Below are 16,984 nucleotides of genomic sequence, written 5' to 3'. Positions count from 1 at the left end.
CTAGGCCTAGGCCTCGCCACAAATCTGGGCCTGAATAAACCCCAAGGTCCCTGCCGTCTTTTGCTTCGGGAGGAACCCTCCACTACTCGGATGCCACCAGGTCTTATAGTGAGAGGACCAAGGGGAAAGTTCTGGGCAGTCAAGGGAATCAAACGTGAACTAGAGGAATGGGGAAAAGAACATGGTCAACGACAGGCTAAGTCTATACCAATCAGGCAGAGCAGTAACAAATTAGGATACAAGAGTGTAGTCAAGGTCACAGACCAGGTCAATAAAACCAATATCACAATACAGTAACAGGATCCAAGAGAGTAGTCAATAAATGGGCAAAGGCCAGAACAGGCAGCATACTAGGAATGGTCAGGGACAGGTAAGATCATGAACAAACAAGACAATTAGAAATCACACCCAGGAACTATGGAAATAGACCTATATTGGACAAACCCCTTTGAATATCTGAAATTCGCGATGACGTCAGACACAACGCTCGTACCAAAACCAGGAAGTGGCCGGAGTCCTTGCTGGAAGCAAGGCAGACGTCCCCACACCACTAGACCACCAGGTAGTCTTATATCAGAGCTTCCTGGATAACGGGTTTCCAGATAATGGATCCCATACCTGTATCTGCTGGTAGCAAGATTATCATAACACTTTCAGCAATCTCTACAGGGGTTAAACATGGTGTACTTTTGATTTTTTTCCTATCCAAATTAACTATGTACAGCATTTCCAAGCGGACTTTCCCCTTCTAGAAGGGTTCTAGAACATTACTGTAAGGCCTGGCTGGGTCTCATGTAGCATGTTGGGATATGGATTCTTCTGGCTGTACTCACATCTCCAGTCTTCTTCAGAAGCTTCCACTCATTATCTATATCCAAATGAAGTTGTACAGTACATGCTTGTGTGGCATAGGGGTGTCTGATCTGTGCACTAAACGACTCAGCCTGCAAAGACTCATAGCTGTTATAGATGGAAGCACATTATAAGTATGACAAGGTGCCGTTCTTACAGTTATATGGACAGAAGAATCTCCAGTAGTCTCATTATCACAAGCCAACAATGAAGAATCAAGGGGTGAACATGATGTGGGCCCTGCTATTCTGCCTCCCCCATTCTACCCAGAGATTGTCTGCAGCCATAAAACACAAATCTAACTCTGAACTGCCCCAGACCAGAAAAATATAAAACCTAATAGAGAAGATGATCGTATGATATCAAATAGAATGCAGTTTCTGATCTAACCCCATCCAAGGGCGATTCTAATTGAATTCTGCTGCTTCCTGTAGATGGATATTAAAAGGAATCTGAGCAATTCCATAAAATTCTTAGTTAGATAGACTTTTATAACATTTTCCCCTCCATTAGCCCCACGGTGACTTACTTGAGACATCACCTCGAGCTTCTGAGCCATCTCTGCTTTGCTAAATTCACCTTGAGATGTTAACATTTTCACAAATGGTTCCGAGATGAGGATTGCCATTATACACATATAAATTATTCAGGTTCCTTTTAACTCAACTTGTTGGAGCATGCAATGCGCAGCACAGAAGGGTATCTGAAAAACTCATTTATTCTCTATTACCAGCTTTACAAGACCTAGTTTTTATTAATAGGAACGGAGAAAATGCACCAAAGCAATGATAATTGAGTTTGTATCCTCTTATAAAATGTATTAGGTCATTGTCAGTCACAGAAAGAATGTGAGCATGTAGGGATGTATAACTGTATACAGACGTTTGTTGTAATAGTACAGAAAGTCTGTGTCAGAGATAGGGGACTTGGGCACCTCGAGTTGGCGATGAAGCAGATTTCCCATAACTCTCAGCCAGTCAGGGGTTATAGCCGGTGTGATGGTGCAGGGAATTGTCGATCAACATCAGCTGCAGGGAAGATTATTTCATTTTATCTTAGTTGGGATCAAGTATAAGGTACTGTTTTATTATTACAGAGAAAAAGAAAATCATTTTTAAAAATGTGAACTATTTGCTTAAATTGGAAGATGGGCTTCCTGTAACTTGGAGTTGTCTGGATAACTGGTTTCTGGATAACGGATCCTATACAGGGGTGTAACTATAGAGGAAGCAGAACCTGCGGCTGCAGGGGGGCCCAGGAGGTATAGGGGCCCCATGAGGCCCTAATTCATATACAATTTCAATAAATATTGGAGAAACAAGTCAACCTCTAAACATTTTGGGGGCCTGAAAAATAATTTGCTGTGGGGCCCAGTGATATCTAGTTACGACACTGATCCTATATATGGATTAGGGAGAACTCTATTTTAGCCGCATGCACAGGCTAAAAAGCGGATGACTGGAGTGGCCAGTTGGCAGCTATTGCCAGGGTCGGACTGGCCCTCGTGGGGCCCGCTGGCCAAAAAATATCACTCCCTGACCTGCCCACACCATTTGATAGAAGAAATGCAGAAGAAAAGCAGGTATTTACTGGAAGGAGTGGAGGAGGGTTGAGTCTGGCCCAGATTTGTGGAAAGGCCACCCAGGCCCGGGCCTAGGGGGGCAGAATTTTAGGGGGCGGCATGCTGCCCAACCACACCCACATTGGTTCAAAAACACTGGGGATATGCATGAATAAAGGGGAGGGGATGGGCGACAAACGGCAGTGGGCCTAGGGGCGCCGGCTATGTAAATCCGGCCATGAGTCTGGCACAGGGGGGTCCGGGTTGGGTGTGTGAGGGCCCTTGTTGTGGCAGACCCAACACTGGCTATTGCAAGGGTTCCCAAAAAAACAGATCATTATGTATATACTAGGGATGCAACAAATCCAGGATTCGGTTCAGGATTCTGCCAGGATTCAGCCTTTTTCAGCAGGATTTCGATTCGGCCAAATTCTTGCGTCTGGCCGAACCAAATCCGAATCCTAATTTGCATATGCAAATTAGGGGCAGGCAGGGAAATCACATGACTTTTCGTCACAAAAGAAGAATTGTTTCCACTTTTTCCTTTCCTGCCCCTAATTTGCATTTGCAGATTCAGTTCGGTATTCGGCCGAATCTTTCACAAAGGATTCGGCCGAATCCCAAATAGTGGATTCGGTGCATCCTTAGTACAGTATGGCATTTTATTTTCTGCCATTACCAAATAATTATTAACAAACTGAGCTGAATTGGTGATTGTGAATAGAATGTTGTCCCTTAATGCAATACATCAGAGAATACAGAGAAATTGCTGCACTAATGGGATTGATAATGACATTTCTTTGTAATGTGATAGATTTGATTCTTTCCCATATCTACACAGAATTTCAATTTTACTGAAAATTACACATAATGGAATTTATACAGTTTAACAGGCAGAATGTCCTTTCCTACTGCACTAGACATACAAGGGATTAGTGCATCAAACACCAGTATTCAAAGACCACAATGACATTTCTTGGTTTCCGCTTTCCAAAATGTTTATCAGTAACAGTCAGACAGACAGAAAGATAGCTACGTACTGAGTAGTGTCTCTTAAGGCAATTTCAAGATCTTTGTCATAAAAGCATTTTGTGAGAGAATGGGACAAAAACATTCAATATCACCAACCACTGAAAATGACCGAGCCTGCGCCCATATTGCTCCAAAATTGAGTTAACTTATGAGCTACTGATCAGCTACTAATATAAATTATTTTATCTACCGGTATTTATTATTTCATTGATTTAGATAAAGGCAGCAATTTCTCCAAAAATACTAGTTATATAAAAAAAAGAAAGCCTGAAGCGTCCTTATTTAGGGTTGCCACCTTTTCTGGAAAAAAATACCGGCCTTCCTATATATTTATCTTTTTTCCCTATTAATAACATTGGGATCAACCATCATTTTTACCGGCCAGGCCGGTAAAATACAAGCCAGGTGGCAACCCTATCCTTATTGGAAGCAAAACCAGCCTATTGGGTTTATTTAATGTTTACATGACTTTCTAGTAGACTTAAGGTATGAAGATCCAAATTACAGAAAGATCCCCAAACTGGAAAACCCCAGGTTCCAAGCATTCGATTCGAAGGATTTTAATCCATCGAACGAACGATTTTTCTTCAACCTAAAAATTGTTAGAAAGCCTATGGGGACCTTCGCCATAGGCTAAAATCGCACCTCGGTAGGTTTAAGGTGGCGAAGTCGGGGGTTGAAGTTTTTTTTAAAGAGACAGTACTTCGACTATCGAATGGTCGAATAGTTTACCGATTTTTAGTTCGAATCGTTCGATTCGAAGTCGAAGTCGTAGTCGAAGGTCGAGGTAGCCAATTCGATGATCGAAGTAGCAAAAAAAGCATTCGAAATTCGAAGTTTTTTTTCTTCTATTCCTTCACTCGAGCTAAGTAAATGGTCCCCTTAGTGTGTTATAGAATGGCTAATTCAAAGCAACTTTTCAATTGGCTTTCATTTTTTCTTATTTAAAGTTTTAAACTCTTTCCAGCTTTCAAATAGGGGTCACTGACCCCATCTAATATGTGTAAGGCTACAAATGTATTGTTATTGCTACTTTTTATTGCTCATCTTTCTATTCAGACCCTCTCCTATTCATAGTCCAGTCTCTTATTGAAATCAATGTATGGTTGCTAGGGTAAGTTGGACCCTAGCAGCCAGATTGCTGAAATTGCAAACGGCAGAGCTACTGAATAGCAAGCTAAATAACTGAAGAACCACAAATAATAAAAAATGAAAACCAATTGCAAATTGTCTCAGAATATCACTCTCTACATCATCCTAAAAGTTCATTTAAAGGTGAACCACCCCTTTAAGTACTAAGGATAAACTCTTTAAATAATTTCTTCCCCCCAGACACACACCAATGTCCAGTGAGTGACATAAGAAAAAAATATCTGTTTAATAAAAAAAAAACACATTTTCCACAATATCTTGAAAACTCAAAAAAAAAAGGAATATCACTATTGCTCTTTCTGTATTCCATCCCTTCCTGCTCGATTCCAGCAGCTGTGGCAAGGCATGAGTTAAGTTACACTCAGCTAATGGTCTGTCAGTACTTCCTCTTTGATTATTAGTAAATCAGTAGAAGCCGAGGAGCACGGCCACAATCTGGAAGTTAGCAGCACACACTGATGCTCCGGATTATACAATGGCTTGCAAGTTGCCCCTTCGGGAAGAGTTTGAGAGCTGGACTACACCGCAGGTGATGGAATATTTAAAGCAGGTGTGTATATAAGCTATTCTGCCTCTGTCTGAGTTTGGGTCTCTATTCCTTTAACTGTACAAGGAAATTAAGTTAGTTTACAAGGAAAGAAGTTTTGTTTATGGTTTCTAATTACCAACTTCTGTTCCCTGCCGCTGTGCTCTTAGCAATATGGAAGAGATCTGTTCACTTTTCTATAACCTATTACTTTTCCTAGTTCTTTGTAAAATCTGCTTTTATTTTAAAGGGGGGGGGAAGCCCCTCTCTGCAGAGTCTATTTTTTATAATAGAAAATTTACCAGTATGTCTATAAAAAGCTGCCTGTTCTTTATGTATCACTCACATATCAGCACTGAACTCAGTATCATCAATACACCTCTGGCTGCCACATTGAGCATGTAACCAGCACGTCAGTCTGAGAGGTGATATATAAACATTCAACAGGCTAGAGATATAAGGGTGCAGATATCTGTGTTTTTCCCCATGGATACAGCACTGCCTGTGAACGTCAACACTGTATTCCCAGGAGGCTGGCCAGAGGAAGCACATAATGTCCCCCCTCAACACCTGTCCCCAAAATTGTGCATCATTCAGAGGTACAAACATGCCCAGACAGGCAATATGGATTCTGCCAAATGCCAGAGAGGCCACTGTAATGTGCCATGGACAGTCACAATTCGGGTAGGACTACATGTACGTTTTCGCCGCGATCCGACGCACCAGGACTTTCGGATGCAGATGCAGCGAACCTCTGCATCCGACAGTCGTGTTGCGTCGGATTAACTCTGTGACTTAATCCAACATTTCTATCTCTTTCCTTATTTCTGTCGCATGCATTTTGTCGCAGTCAGGCACGGTTTTGTGGCGAGGCCACAAAGGCCCGGGTCTAGGGCGGCAGAATATTAGGGGCACAGCTCCCCAGCGCTCTGGCAGCGTTCTGGTGCAGGCGCACATGAGCGCTTGCACCGGAGGGGGGTAAGCGGGCGCACGCTCACTAAATCCGGCGCTAGTCAGAACGTCTGATCGCGCCGAAAACGTCCATGCAGTCCTACCCTTTATTGTGTTGGTGCAGTGCCAGGCAAGGCCGGCCAGATGCCCTAGGCAACCTGGTTATTCAAGTCACCTCCAATGCCTTAGTGCGTGCACTTGCAATAGGTGAGCACAGTCCCTTTCAGCCAGGAACAGCCAGCATAAGAGTGGAGAGAGGGGACCTGACATGGGGTAGGAGGCAGAGAACTTATAGGAGAAGGAAAGGTCATTTTTAATACCTATTCTAAACTGTTAGTTGCATGCCCCCATCCTGAAACACCATACTTTAATTACACAATTTGCTATGGATTTCTTGAACTGTATTTGTATTTTACCTTTCCTTATTCTTTCCCATATCTACGCAGAATTTCAATTTTACTGAAAATTACACATAATAGAATTTATACAGTTTAACAGGCAGAATGTCCTTTCCTACTGCACTAGACATACAAGGGATTAGTGCATCAAACACCAGTATTCAAAGACCACAATAACATTTCTTGGTTTCCGCTTTATCAGTAACAGTCAGACAGACAGAAAGATAGCTACGTACTAAGTAGTGTCTCTTAAGGCAATTGCATGCCTGGCACCCCCAGATTTGCACCCTAGGCATGGTCCTGGGCTGGTGGGGGGGGGGGGGGGATGGGCCTTTGTGTACTTGAAATGCCAGGGCCTATTTTGAAACCCAATCCAGACCTAAGCAAGTTAGGGAGCACTGGTGGGTGCAGGCCCAGAAGTGAACTTGAACAAAGACTAAGGGGAACAGTTATTCTTGCACTTTTTTTGTCCAGGGCAATAGTAGTTTTGCAAGAAAGGTCAGGCACCTATTCCCGGTGCAGGTGGCCATGCTGAAACACACATGCGCATATCGTACTGTCTCAATATGTGCTTGTGTGTGCCCCAGCGTGGCCACCTCCACTTGGAGTTCAAACAGAAAGGACTCTTATGGTTCATAACAATTGTGCATTTGCAGTTGTTTGCTTTAGAGAGGCCCTTAATGGAGGGAAGTGGTATGACCCCAATATAGGAATAAGGATAACAGGCAGGGTTGGACTTGGCCGGTGAGAACTGACAGCCCCCTGAGACTGTGCACTACTCCCTGACCTGCCCCCGCATAATCACAACAGCATGAAAATATAAGAAGGTACACACTGGCTGCAGGGAAGGGGGGCAGAGGGGTTTGCGGCTGCAGCGGGGGGCCCTGGGTTGGCAGAGGGGGGGAGCGGGATCTCTGGGGGGCCCCTTATGTGCCAACCCCAGAGGGCCCAGACCCCCAAAGTCCAACATTGATACCAGGTACCTTTTTGCATGTTTTATTTTGAAAGGGAAACAGATTTAATAAATTAAAAACTAAAAAGAAATGTAAACAATACACCTTACAGCTTATATTTTCTCTAAACAGTTCATTTCAATAAAACAAATCATACTGGCACACTCACTTCTACCCTGGTCAATGTGCTGCTAATACCACGACAGGTGTAATGCGCCGTGTTCAGGATGAAAGAGGAAGAGAATCCCCCTGCAGAAATACAATAACGGGGAAACTGAAGTTTTGATCAACTTTTGTACATTTGATACACAGCTGCCAATCCCTCTGGTTATATATTTATCCACATTTTTTTATTTTAACACTACAAATAATTAACACTCTTTCAGTACATCAGCACAGAGCATATTACATATAGACTTTAGGGGTTACGGAAACTGAAGATGTTCCACTGGCATTTTAATGTTTCCTGGAAACAACAAGCAGGCCAATGGAAACAGTTATTATAATTTCCCAGTTACTACACTTTATTCTTGCCTCGCAGTCAGCAGTGGAATGCTTTCTATTCCCAAATGTCCCTAGGGAACTCGTAGTTCCCAGGATCAGAAATCCCACCCATAATGGGGGTCAAGTTAAAAATAACATGCTCTCCCTCACATATGTCTGAACTAGAGGTTAAAGCATCGCTCAATAGAATGCCTTTTCCGTTTTGGATCTAGGATAGCATTTGGGAGAATCTCTGCATACAGTAAGTTAGTAACTAGATTGTATCCTCAATAACTGTAGATTAAAATACAGGTATGAGACTCGTTATCTGGAAACCTGTTATCCAGAAAGCTCCAAATTACCAATGACCGTCTCCCAATTTTGATTATTTTATTATAATTGTTTCCTTTTACTTTGTAATAAAACAGTACAAATACGGATAATGTATCTTTCCGTAATTTGGATCTTCATACCTTAAAACTACTAGAAAATCATGTAAACAATACAATAAACACAATAGGCTGGTTTTGCTTCCAATAAGGTTTAATTATATCTTAGTTGGGATCAAGTACAAGCTACTGTTTTATTATTACAGAGAAAAAAAGAAATCATTTTTAAAAATTTGGATTATTTGAATAAAGGTCTAAAGAGTCTAAGGGGTATATTTATCAAAGAGTGAAGTTAATAGTGAAGTTCCGCCACTAGAGTGAAATTCCGCCACTCTCCATTCATTTCTATGGGATTTTTATAGGCGTATTTATCAAAGGGTGAACTTTCACTTTCACCCATTGATAAATACGCCTTTCAAAATCCCATAGAAATGAATTGAGAGTGGCGGAATTTCACTCTAGTGGCGGAACTTCACTCTTTGATAAATTTACCCCTATGGGAGCCTTTCCATTATTCATAGATTTCTGCATAATGGGTTTCCAGATAACAGATCTCATACCTGTACCTTGCAATTGATCCAAACTGAGATATAAGTAATCCTTAATGAAGACAAAAAAGCTTAATGGATTTATTTAATGTTTACATGGTTTTCGAGTAGACTTAAGGTATGAAGAGCCAAATTACAGTATGGGGCCGATTCATCAAGAGTCGAATATCGAGGGTTAATTAACCCTCGATATTCGACTGGGAACTAAAATCGTTCGAAGTCGAACGATTTTGCGCAAATCCTTGCGTTTGATCGATCGAAGATTCGAAGGATTTTAATCCAACGATCGAAGGAAAATCCTTCGATCAAAAAATCACAGGCAAGCCTATGGGGACCTTCCCCATAGGCTAACATTGACTTCGGTAGGTTTTATCTACCGAAGTAGGTGGTCGAAGTATTTTTTAAAGAGACAGTACTTCGATTATCGAATGGTCGAATAGTCGAACGATTTTTACTTCGAATCGTTCGAATCGTTCGAATTCGATCGAATTCGATCGAATTTAACCAATTCGATGGTCGAAGTACCCAAAAAATACTTCGAAATTCGAATTTTTTTACATTCGAATTCTTCACTCGAATTTTGTAAATCTGCCCCTATGTATTATCCGTTATCTGAAAAACCTCAGTTCCAGAGCATTCTGGATAACAGGTCCCATACCTGTAAAGGGAATATAGAAATATTCATTGCCATATGCAGACATATAGGCGAAAGTCAGAAATGCAAATTGCTTCAATTTTTTAGTTTAAAATTATTGTATATTACATGCAAATAAGTGGAGTTTAATATTTATGCATTTAATTTTGACTAAAATTGAATTTTTCCACCTGATTTTTTTTGCCGAACAAAGTACAATTTCTGTGCAAAGAGCAGAGTCTGTAACATAGGAAGAGAGTTTTATTCTCCAGCCCAGTATAGCCCCTTTATGCAAACACTCCTTCCCAGGCTTGCTGTTTTGCATAGGCAAAGTGACGGTAAATTGAACAAAATTGTCTGGTGGAGACATACTTCTTCAAACGCCGCTGGAGAAAGTGCCATTAGCCAAAGGGTTTACCCAATGGCAATTTGCATTTTCTCCAGTGGGACGGAAATAAGGGACAATCACAGCAGCCAAAATTTGCTGTTGGGAGAAGAATAAAGGGATACTGTCATGGGAAAACATGTGTTTTTAAAAAAACGCGCCAGTTAATAGCGCTGCTGCAACAGAATTCTGCACTGAAAAACATTTTTTAAAAGCAAACAGATTTTTCATATTTAATTTTGAATTTAACATGGGGCTTGAACTATTGTTAGTTTCCCAGGCGCCCTTAGGTCACGTGACTTGTGATCTTGTGACTTCAGTTATTATTTACTGCTACACTGCAAACACAACCCATGTTGTGGTATAATACAATGGGACGGAGAGAAACAATAGTTGTCTCAAAGCAGTTCCATTCTGAAGTGCTGGCTCAGGATCAGGCACAATGCACTAAGATGGCTGCCTCCACACCAATATTACAGCTAAAAAAAATACATTTGTTGGTTCAAGAATAACATTTTAAATAGTGGAATGAATCATTTGCAATGTAAACAGTGTCATTTAGAAATAAAAAGTAAACCATAAAAATCAGGACCGAATCCTTTTAAATGAGTGTGCAGCCATTCTTTTGGGGGGGGGTACAGTTTCATAATAAACTGTATAACCCCTTCACTTCTATGTGCCAGGATTAAAAATGGCTGTGTGTGCATGTGCTTCTGTATGAGTCTGGGTAAAATATCAATATTGTATAAGACTGGCTTATTCTTGGACATTGTCTGTCTGGCCAGAGCAAACAGGGACGGGCAGCGGTGGTTTTCTCTCCCAGGCGCCCCAAAGCCTCTGGTTCCTAGCGCCCGATATCGCCGCGCACCATTCCCCCTCCCTGCGCAAGTGTGCGTCATAGCCAGGGCCGGCCTTAGGCCTATTGGACCAATTGGGCCCAATAGGGCCCCGCACCTCTGGGGGGCCCCGCACCACAGGGCAGCACAGATAATATTTCCCTCAGCACATGATGCTGCCTGGCCTGCCCCCAACTTTGAGAGTCCAGCCCATCCCCAAATCCATAGGTCCAGCCCACCCCCAACTCTGATAAGCCAGCCCATCCCCAAATCCATAGGTCTAGCCTGCCCCCAACTCTCATAGGCCCAGCTTTCCTCCAACCTTGATAGGTCTTGCCTGCCCCCAATCCAAAGTCAAAATGTTTGCACACTCAAAACAAAACAATTGGACATAAGGGTGGTTTGAAAAAATAATTTTTACTATTGTTCAAGAAAACATTTTACATGGATAATGCCATACAATACATGGCGCAATTTATACAATGTTAAAAAGTAGCATAGAAAATCAATCACCCATTAGTCTCATGTAGCAAGCAAGAAATCAGCAAGGAAGAGGATACACCTACCAGAAAAATGAGAATGGCCCCAACGTTTCGGCACCAAGGCCTTTGTCAAGCCTGCTCCCAAGCTGAATCGGCCCAGCCCCAAACTAATTGGCCCAGTCCACTCTCCTATTTCCTCCCTCTCTCTCTTACCCTGTGTGCCCCTATTATGTGTCCCTATTTCATCCCTCTCACTCTCTTACCTTGTCTGCCCCTTTCCTTTCTTATTTTCCTAAATACTTGGGGGCCGATTCACTACGGGTCGAATTTCGAAGTAAAAAATACTTCGAAATTCGACCCTCGAATTGAAATCCTTCGACTTCGAATATCGAAGTCGAAGGATTTAGCGCTAAACGTTCGTTCGATCGATCGAAGGATTTTTCGTTCGATCGAACGATTAAATCCTTCGAATCGAACGATTCGAAGGATTTTAATCCAACGATCGAAGGAAAATCCTTCGATCAAAAAAAAGTTTAGCAAGCCTATGGGGACCTTCCCCATAGGCTAACATTGACTTCGGTAGGTTTTATCTGCCGAAGTAGGGGGTCGAAGTTTTTTTTAAAGGGAAAGTACTTCGACTATCGAATGGTCGAATAGTCGAACGATTTTTCGTTCGAATCGTTCGAATCGAAGTCGAAGGTCGTAGTCGAAGGTCGAAGTAGCCCATTCGATGGTCGAAGTACCCAAAAAATACTTCGAAATTCAAAGTATTTTTCATTTGAATCCTTCACTCGAGCTGAGTGAATCGGCCCCTTGGTGTGTCAGTAGCCAGCAACACTTTGGGGCCGATTCACTAAGGGTCGAATTTCGAAGTTAAAAATACTTCGAAATTCGACCCTCGAATTGAAATTCTTCGACTTCGAATATCGAAGTCGAAGGATTTAGCGTAGATAGTACGATGGAACGATCAAAGGATTATTCCTTCGATCGAACGATTAAATCCTTCGAATCGAACGATTCGAAGGATTTTAATCCAACGATCGAAGGAAAATCCTTCGATCAAAAAATCACAGGCAAGCCTATGGGGACCTTCCCCATAGGCTAACATTGACTTCGGTAGCTTTTAGCTGCTGAAGTAGGGGGTCGAAGTTTTTTTTAAAGGGGAAGTACTTCGACTATCGAATGGTCGAACAGTCGAACGATTTTTACTTCGATTCGTTCGATTTCGTTTGAATTCGAACGAATTTAACCAATTCGATGGTCGAAGTACCCAAAAAATACTTCGAAATTCGAAGTTTTTTCATTCGAATCCTTCACTCGAGCTTAGTGAATCGGCCCCTTTGTCTAGGGGCCCCGCCAACATGGTCCCAATTGGGCCCCACATTTGATAGGACCAGCCCTGGTCATAGCTCTGGGGAACGATGAGTTCCCCATACACTTTAGGGTGCGGCTGGGCAGCATGCTGCCCCTAAAATTTTGCCGCCCTAGGCCCCTCGCCACAAATCCGAGCCCAAGAAAATTTCTTGTTAAAGCTCCTGTTATATTTGTGCAGTTTCATGACTGTTCTTATAAACCTTTATAGGATGATTATGGTTCCTCTTATATATTTGGATGGCCAGTGTTCCTGTTATATATGCTGTATTAGATGGATAGTCAAGTGTTTATATATATATATATATATATATATATATATATATATTCAACACAAAAAGGCTTTTTACACTGATTAGCGTTAAATTCAGACGATTCCTATGGTGGTTCCTTGGATGCTCCGCCTCTGGCATCCCTTATAGATTCACTTTGCAACGAAGTTTGTAAACACTCACAAACGCAGATTAACTGCAATTAGGCTTTTATTCCATTGCCACACAACATGTTTCGGGCACCTGGCCCTTTCTCAAGTGTGCTCAGTGACTCGGTGACTCCTCGGCGACTTATAATATCTTTATATTTTACAATAGGGGGTACTTTATTAACTATATATATATTAATTTGCTCTCTTTGGTGTTTACTGTTATGCATTCTTTTAAATATGCTATTCGTGATGGTTGCTCTTCCAGTTCCTATGCTGTATTATTAATCCATCATTTTTTTTTTGAGTGTAGCAGAGCCCTGGATTTCAAATCTGCCTAAGACTTTATATGTTGTTTAGATGGCCCTGTGTACCACTGGATTCAAGATAACATGGGGAGAGTAAAGCACAAAAAGGAAAATTATATCATACTTACTGTGATTTTCCTTTCATGGACAACTCCATGTCATACGTAAGGGGATAGCCCCCGCCCCAGTGCTCCCGTCAGAAGGACCCTCCGCAAAGCTTTAAAAGCCCAACCCCACCCCCAAATCCGGTGTCTCGTAATAAGCTTCTAGAAACTAGGGATGGCAACTATGACATGGAGTTGTCCATGAAAGGAAAATCACGGTAAGTATGATATCATTTTCCTTTTTCACTGGACAACTCCATGTCATACGTAATGGGACATAGCAAGCTAATATACCCCCGATGGGAGGGTAATTGTTCCACATAAAGACACCTGGCCAAGTGTAATCTATTCCAGATAAAACTTAGAAGAATGAAACCTCTACAGGTGAACAGATAACCCCTTGTAGAAAACCTGTGAACTCTATTTCTTCAGAGGAAATGGACTGCCAGAGAAAAAGAAGAAACAAGACTCTTTAGAGGCAAAACCCACACCAAAGTAATGACACTTCCACCTGAAAGGAGAAAACCAACTCCACTGAAAGAGAAGTTGAAAGAGAAGTGGATAGAAACCCAGAGTAGCTTCTCCAGAGTCTCGCTCACACTACTTACCAGCACAGCTGTGACAACCAAGAGTGCTCAGAAGCTCAAATAGCTCAAAAGCATGGTACCTGTAAAAGATGACTTAGTAGGGGAAAGAAACATTCAATCACTCGTATTCTACATGCTAATTAGCATTGTATTAAAATTGCTCACAGAACATACAGATCAGCCACCATTTCCACAATGGGCAATCTGGTCCATCCTCAGCCTGCTTCCTCCAAACCCCACAATTCCCTGCACACGTGATTTCAATACGGAAAGGAACATCCCAGTGCAATGCATTGTGGGTTATGTAGTTCCTGCATGCTGTCTGTAAGCTGTGGAGAAGTTGTTACAATTTGTAACATCAGTGTTTAGTCCCTCCTTCCCTGCCAGGATTTCAAATGATGCAGAAAGAGAAGAACTGTTAAACAGCTGGATTTCAGCATTGAAAATGGCGTTTATTCATACTTTTTGAAGAAACCGATAACGGTGATGGATATATTAGGGGTTTCTGTGTTATATGGGCCTCTTTAGCAAATTTTGGTTTGGAAGGCAGAGTTCCCCTTTAAAGAGGTGGTTCACAGCTAAGTTAATTAAGGAAGTGTGAATCGTTATAGAACAGAAACGTTTCATATCGCATATTACAGAAATAATGAAAAATAGTCTTTGTAGGAATGAGCTGTATATTATCATTTAGCTGAACAGCATGAGAAATGACCACGTCGAAGCAAAATATAAACACTGCGATAGCTGAGCATATTCACGCGTTGCAACATATGGTATATGACACAAGCCCATCTCTCCTTTACTCCCCTTCCTTCCTCTCTGTGATTCAGCCCATCTGGCAGTCAAGCCATTGGGAAAGAAGTCACATCAGGTGAAGTTCAGCCCATTTATACATGCGTTTTAATGAATCTTTAAATTAAAATTTCATCTTCCTGAAAAAAAAGAGGGTTTGTTTTATTATGTACAGTTATGTATGCACGTGTCATGTATGCCTTGTACTTCACTGACAGTTGGAGCAGGCATTGTAATGAAGAAGGAACAAAATCATTGCAAAGCCATTTCCCTCATCTCATATTATCATAGGGAATCTTGCTGGAAACTTATGGTTGTTCTTCATCTGTATCCGTCTGGGTCAGTGTAAATGATGGTGTTTTGGGGCTTCACCGGCCAAATCTCTTACCCAGTCCTCAGTTCTTTAGGGATTTATATGTTAAATATTGTAAAGGCCGAGCAACCAAATTTGCATTATTTTGGACACACCATTTCCCAGCATGAGTGTGTGCAGTCTGCATGCCTCCCAACATTTTGGAAATAAAAAGAGGGACAAAAAAGTTGACACACATAACGCGGAAAAATTTCTACGCCCATGCCCATTACCGTGTTCATTTTCCACAATTTGGCAGGTTATGAATGTTTGAACATATTTCTGTTTTTTTTTTCCCAGTTATTAAAGTATTGTTAATGAAGGTTATTTGCCCTTTAAGCTGTGAGTCTAACTTCTCCCAAGGGACCTGTTATCTAAATTGTTACGATTACTTATTTCCTTATCTCAAAATTGTTACAAAAGTATCTTATCAGAACCTCGTGGCTGTTTTGGGCTCTCTGCCAAAAGCCAATTAAGTTAGAAACATTGTATCTTTTTCTGGCTGTTCAGTGCAGAGAAAATCGGGATTTTCCAGTACAAACATGGGTCTGCGGGTTGAGTTTTCAGAATGGCACTGTCCTGCTGAAAACTGGACATTTGGGAGGTATGAGTCAGAAATGACAGGGATCCTGTCATCGGAAAACATGTTTTTTTCAAAATGAATCAGTTAATAGTGATACTCCAGCAGAATTCTGCACTGAAATCCATTTCTCAAAAGAGCAAACAGATTTTTTTATATTCAATTTTGAAATCTGACATGGGGCTAGACATTTTGTCAATTTCCCAGCTGCCCCCAGTCATGTGACTTGTGCCTGTACTTTAGGAGAGAAATTCTTTCTGGCAGGCTGCTCTTTTTCCTTCTAAATGTAACTGAATGTGTCTCAGTGAGACATGGATTTTACTATTGAGTGTTGTTCTTAGATCTACCAGGCAGCTGTTATCTTGTGTTAGGGAGCTGTTATCTGGTTACCTTCCCATTGTTCTTTTGTTTGGCTGCTGGGGGGGGGAAAAGGGAGGGGGGTGATATCACTCTAATTTGCAGCACAGCAGTAAAGAGTGATGGAATTTTATCAGAGCACAAGTCACATGACTTGGGGCAGCTGGGAAATTGACGATATGTCTAGTCCCATGTCAGATTTCAAAATTGAATATAAAAAAAATCTGTTTGGTCTTTTGAGAAATGGATTTCAGTACAGAAGTCTGCTGGAGCAGCACTATTAATTGATTCATTTTGAATTTTTTTTTTCCCATGACAGTATCCCTTTAATATAGGGCTACTTGCCATAGGTGATCCTTTAATTATATCTGAAAGCATTATTTGCATTTTATACAGTCAACTCATTTCTTGTTAGAATATAAAAATGTCTGTCTTAAAAGCACAGGAGGCTACAGCTAGTGATGAGCGAAACATTTCACCATGTACAGATTCAACTTTTCATCTGCAGCAAAACTGCATAAAATATTTTCTCTGCAGCTCATTTTGCTTTGCACGGGAAAACAAAAAAGACGCACGACAAAAAAAGACCCACAAAAAAAAAGAGATGCGCAACAAATGCATCCTTCATTTTATCCTTCCCCTCTCCTTCCACATCAACCAAACAGATCTGAGCCGTCCCATTGTCTATATGGACATATACATAAGTATATGGTTTATTCATTTTAATGTGGGATACAAAGCACCCAGATATTATCTGTTGGTGGACCAGAGGTAATGTCAAAAATCACAGACATGTTTTTAAGAAATTGGCATTGAAAATGCAGTTGTAGCACAGTGGATAGGATCTCCTCTAAAAATGTAGAGCATGTGTGTAGTAATATATTGAGTGAAAAATGCATGTGATTTCACCCTCCCAAAGCAAAAACAAGG

At 41.4% G+C, this 16,984-nt stretch overlaps 1 protein-coding gene across 4 annotated transcripts in view; it reads left to right on the top strand.

Annotated features, from left to right (window-relative positions):
- Positions 1–5,023: 5,023 nt before the first annotated feature.
- The window catches only part of blnk.L (B cell linker L homeolog), a 163,774-nt gene continuing 151,813 nt past the window's right edge, over positions 5,024–16,984 (top strand). For 2 of the 4 annotated variants that reach the window (XM_041568410.1, XM_041568408.1), the window contains exon 1: positions 5,024–5,147. In XM_041568410.1, coding sequence (XP_041424344.1) covers positions 5,073–5,147 — 75 coding nt within the window. In that variant the 5' untranslated portion in view covers positions 5,024–5,072. The remainder of the gene's footprint in view (positions 5,148–16,984) is intronic. The other 2 variants (XM_041568409.1, XM_041568407.1) reach the window with 1 other exon arrangement.

The sequence above is a fragment of the Xenopus laevis genome, chromosome 7L, assembly GCF_017654675.1.
Source record: "Xenopus laevis strain J_2021 chromosome 7L, Xenopus_laevis_v10.1, whole genome shotgun sequence".
In the NCBI taxonomy this organism is placed as follows: domain Eukaryota; kingdom Metazoa; phylum Chordata; class Amphibia; order Anura; family Pipidae; genus Xenopus; species Xenopus laevis.
The sequence above is the reverse complement of the archived record's forward strand: the minus strand, read 5'-3'. Positions and strand labels throughout refer to the sequence as shown.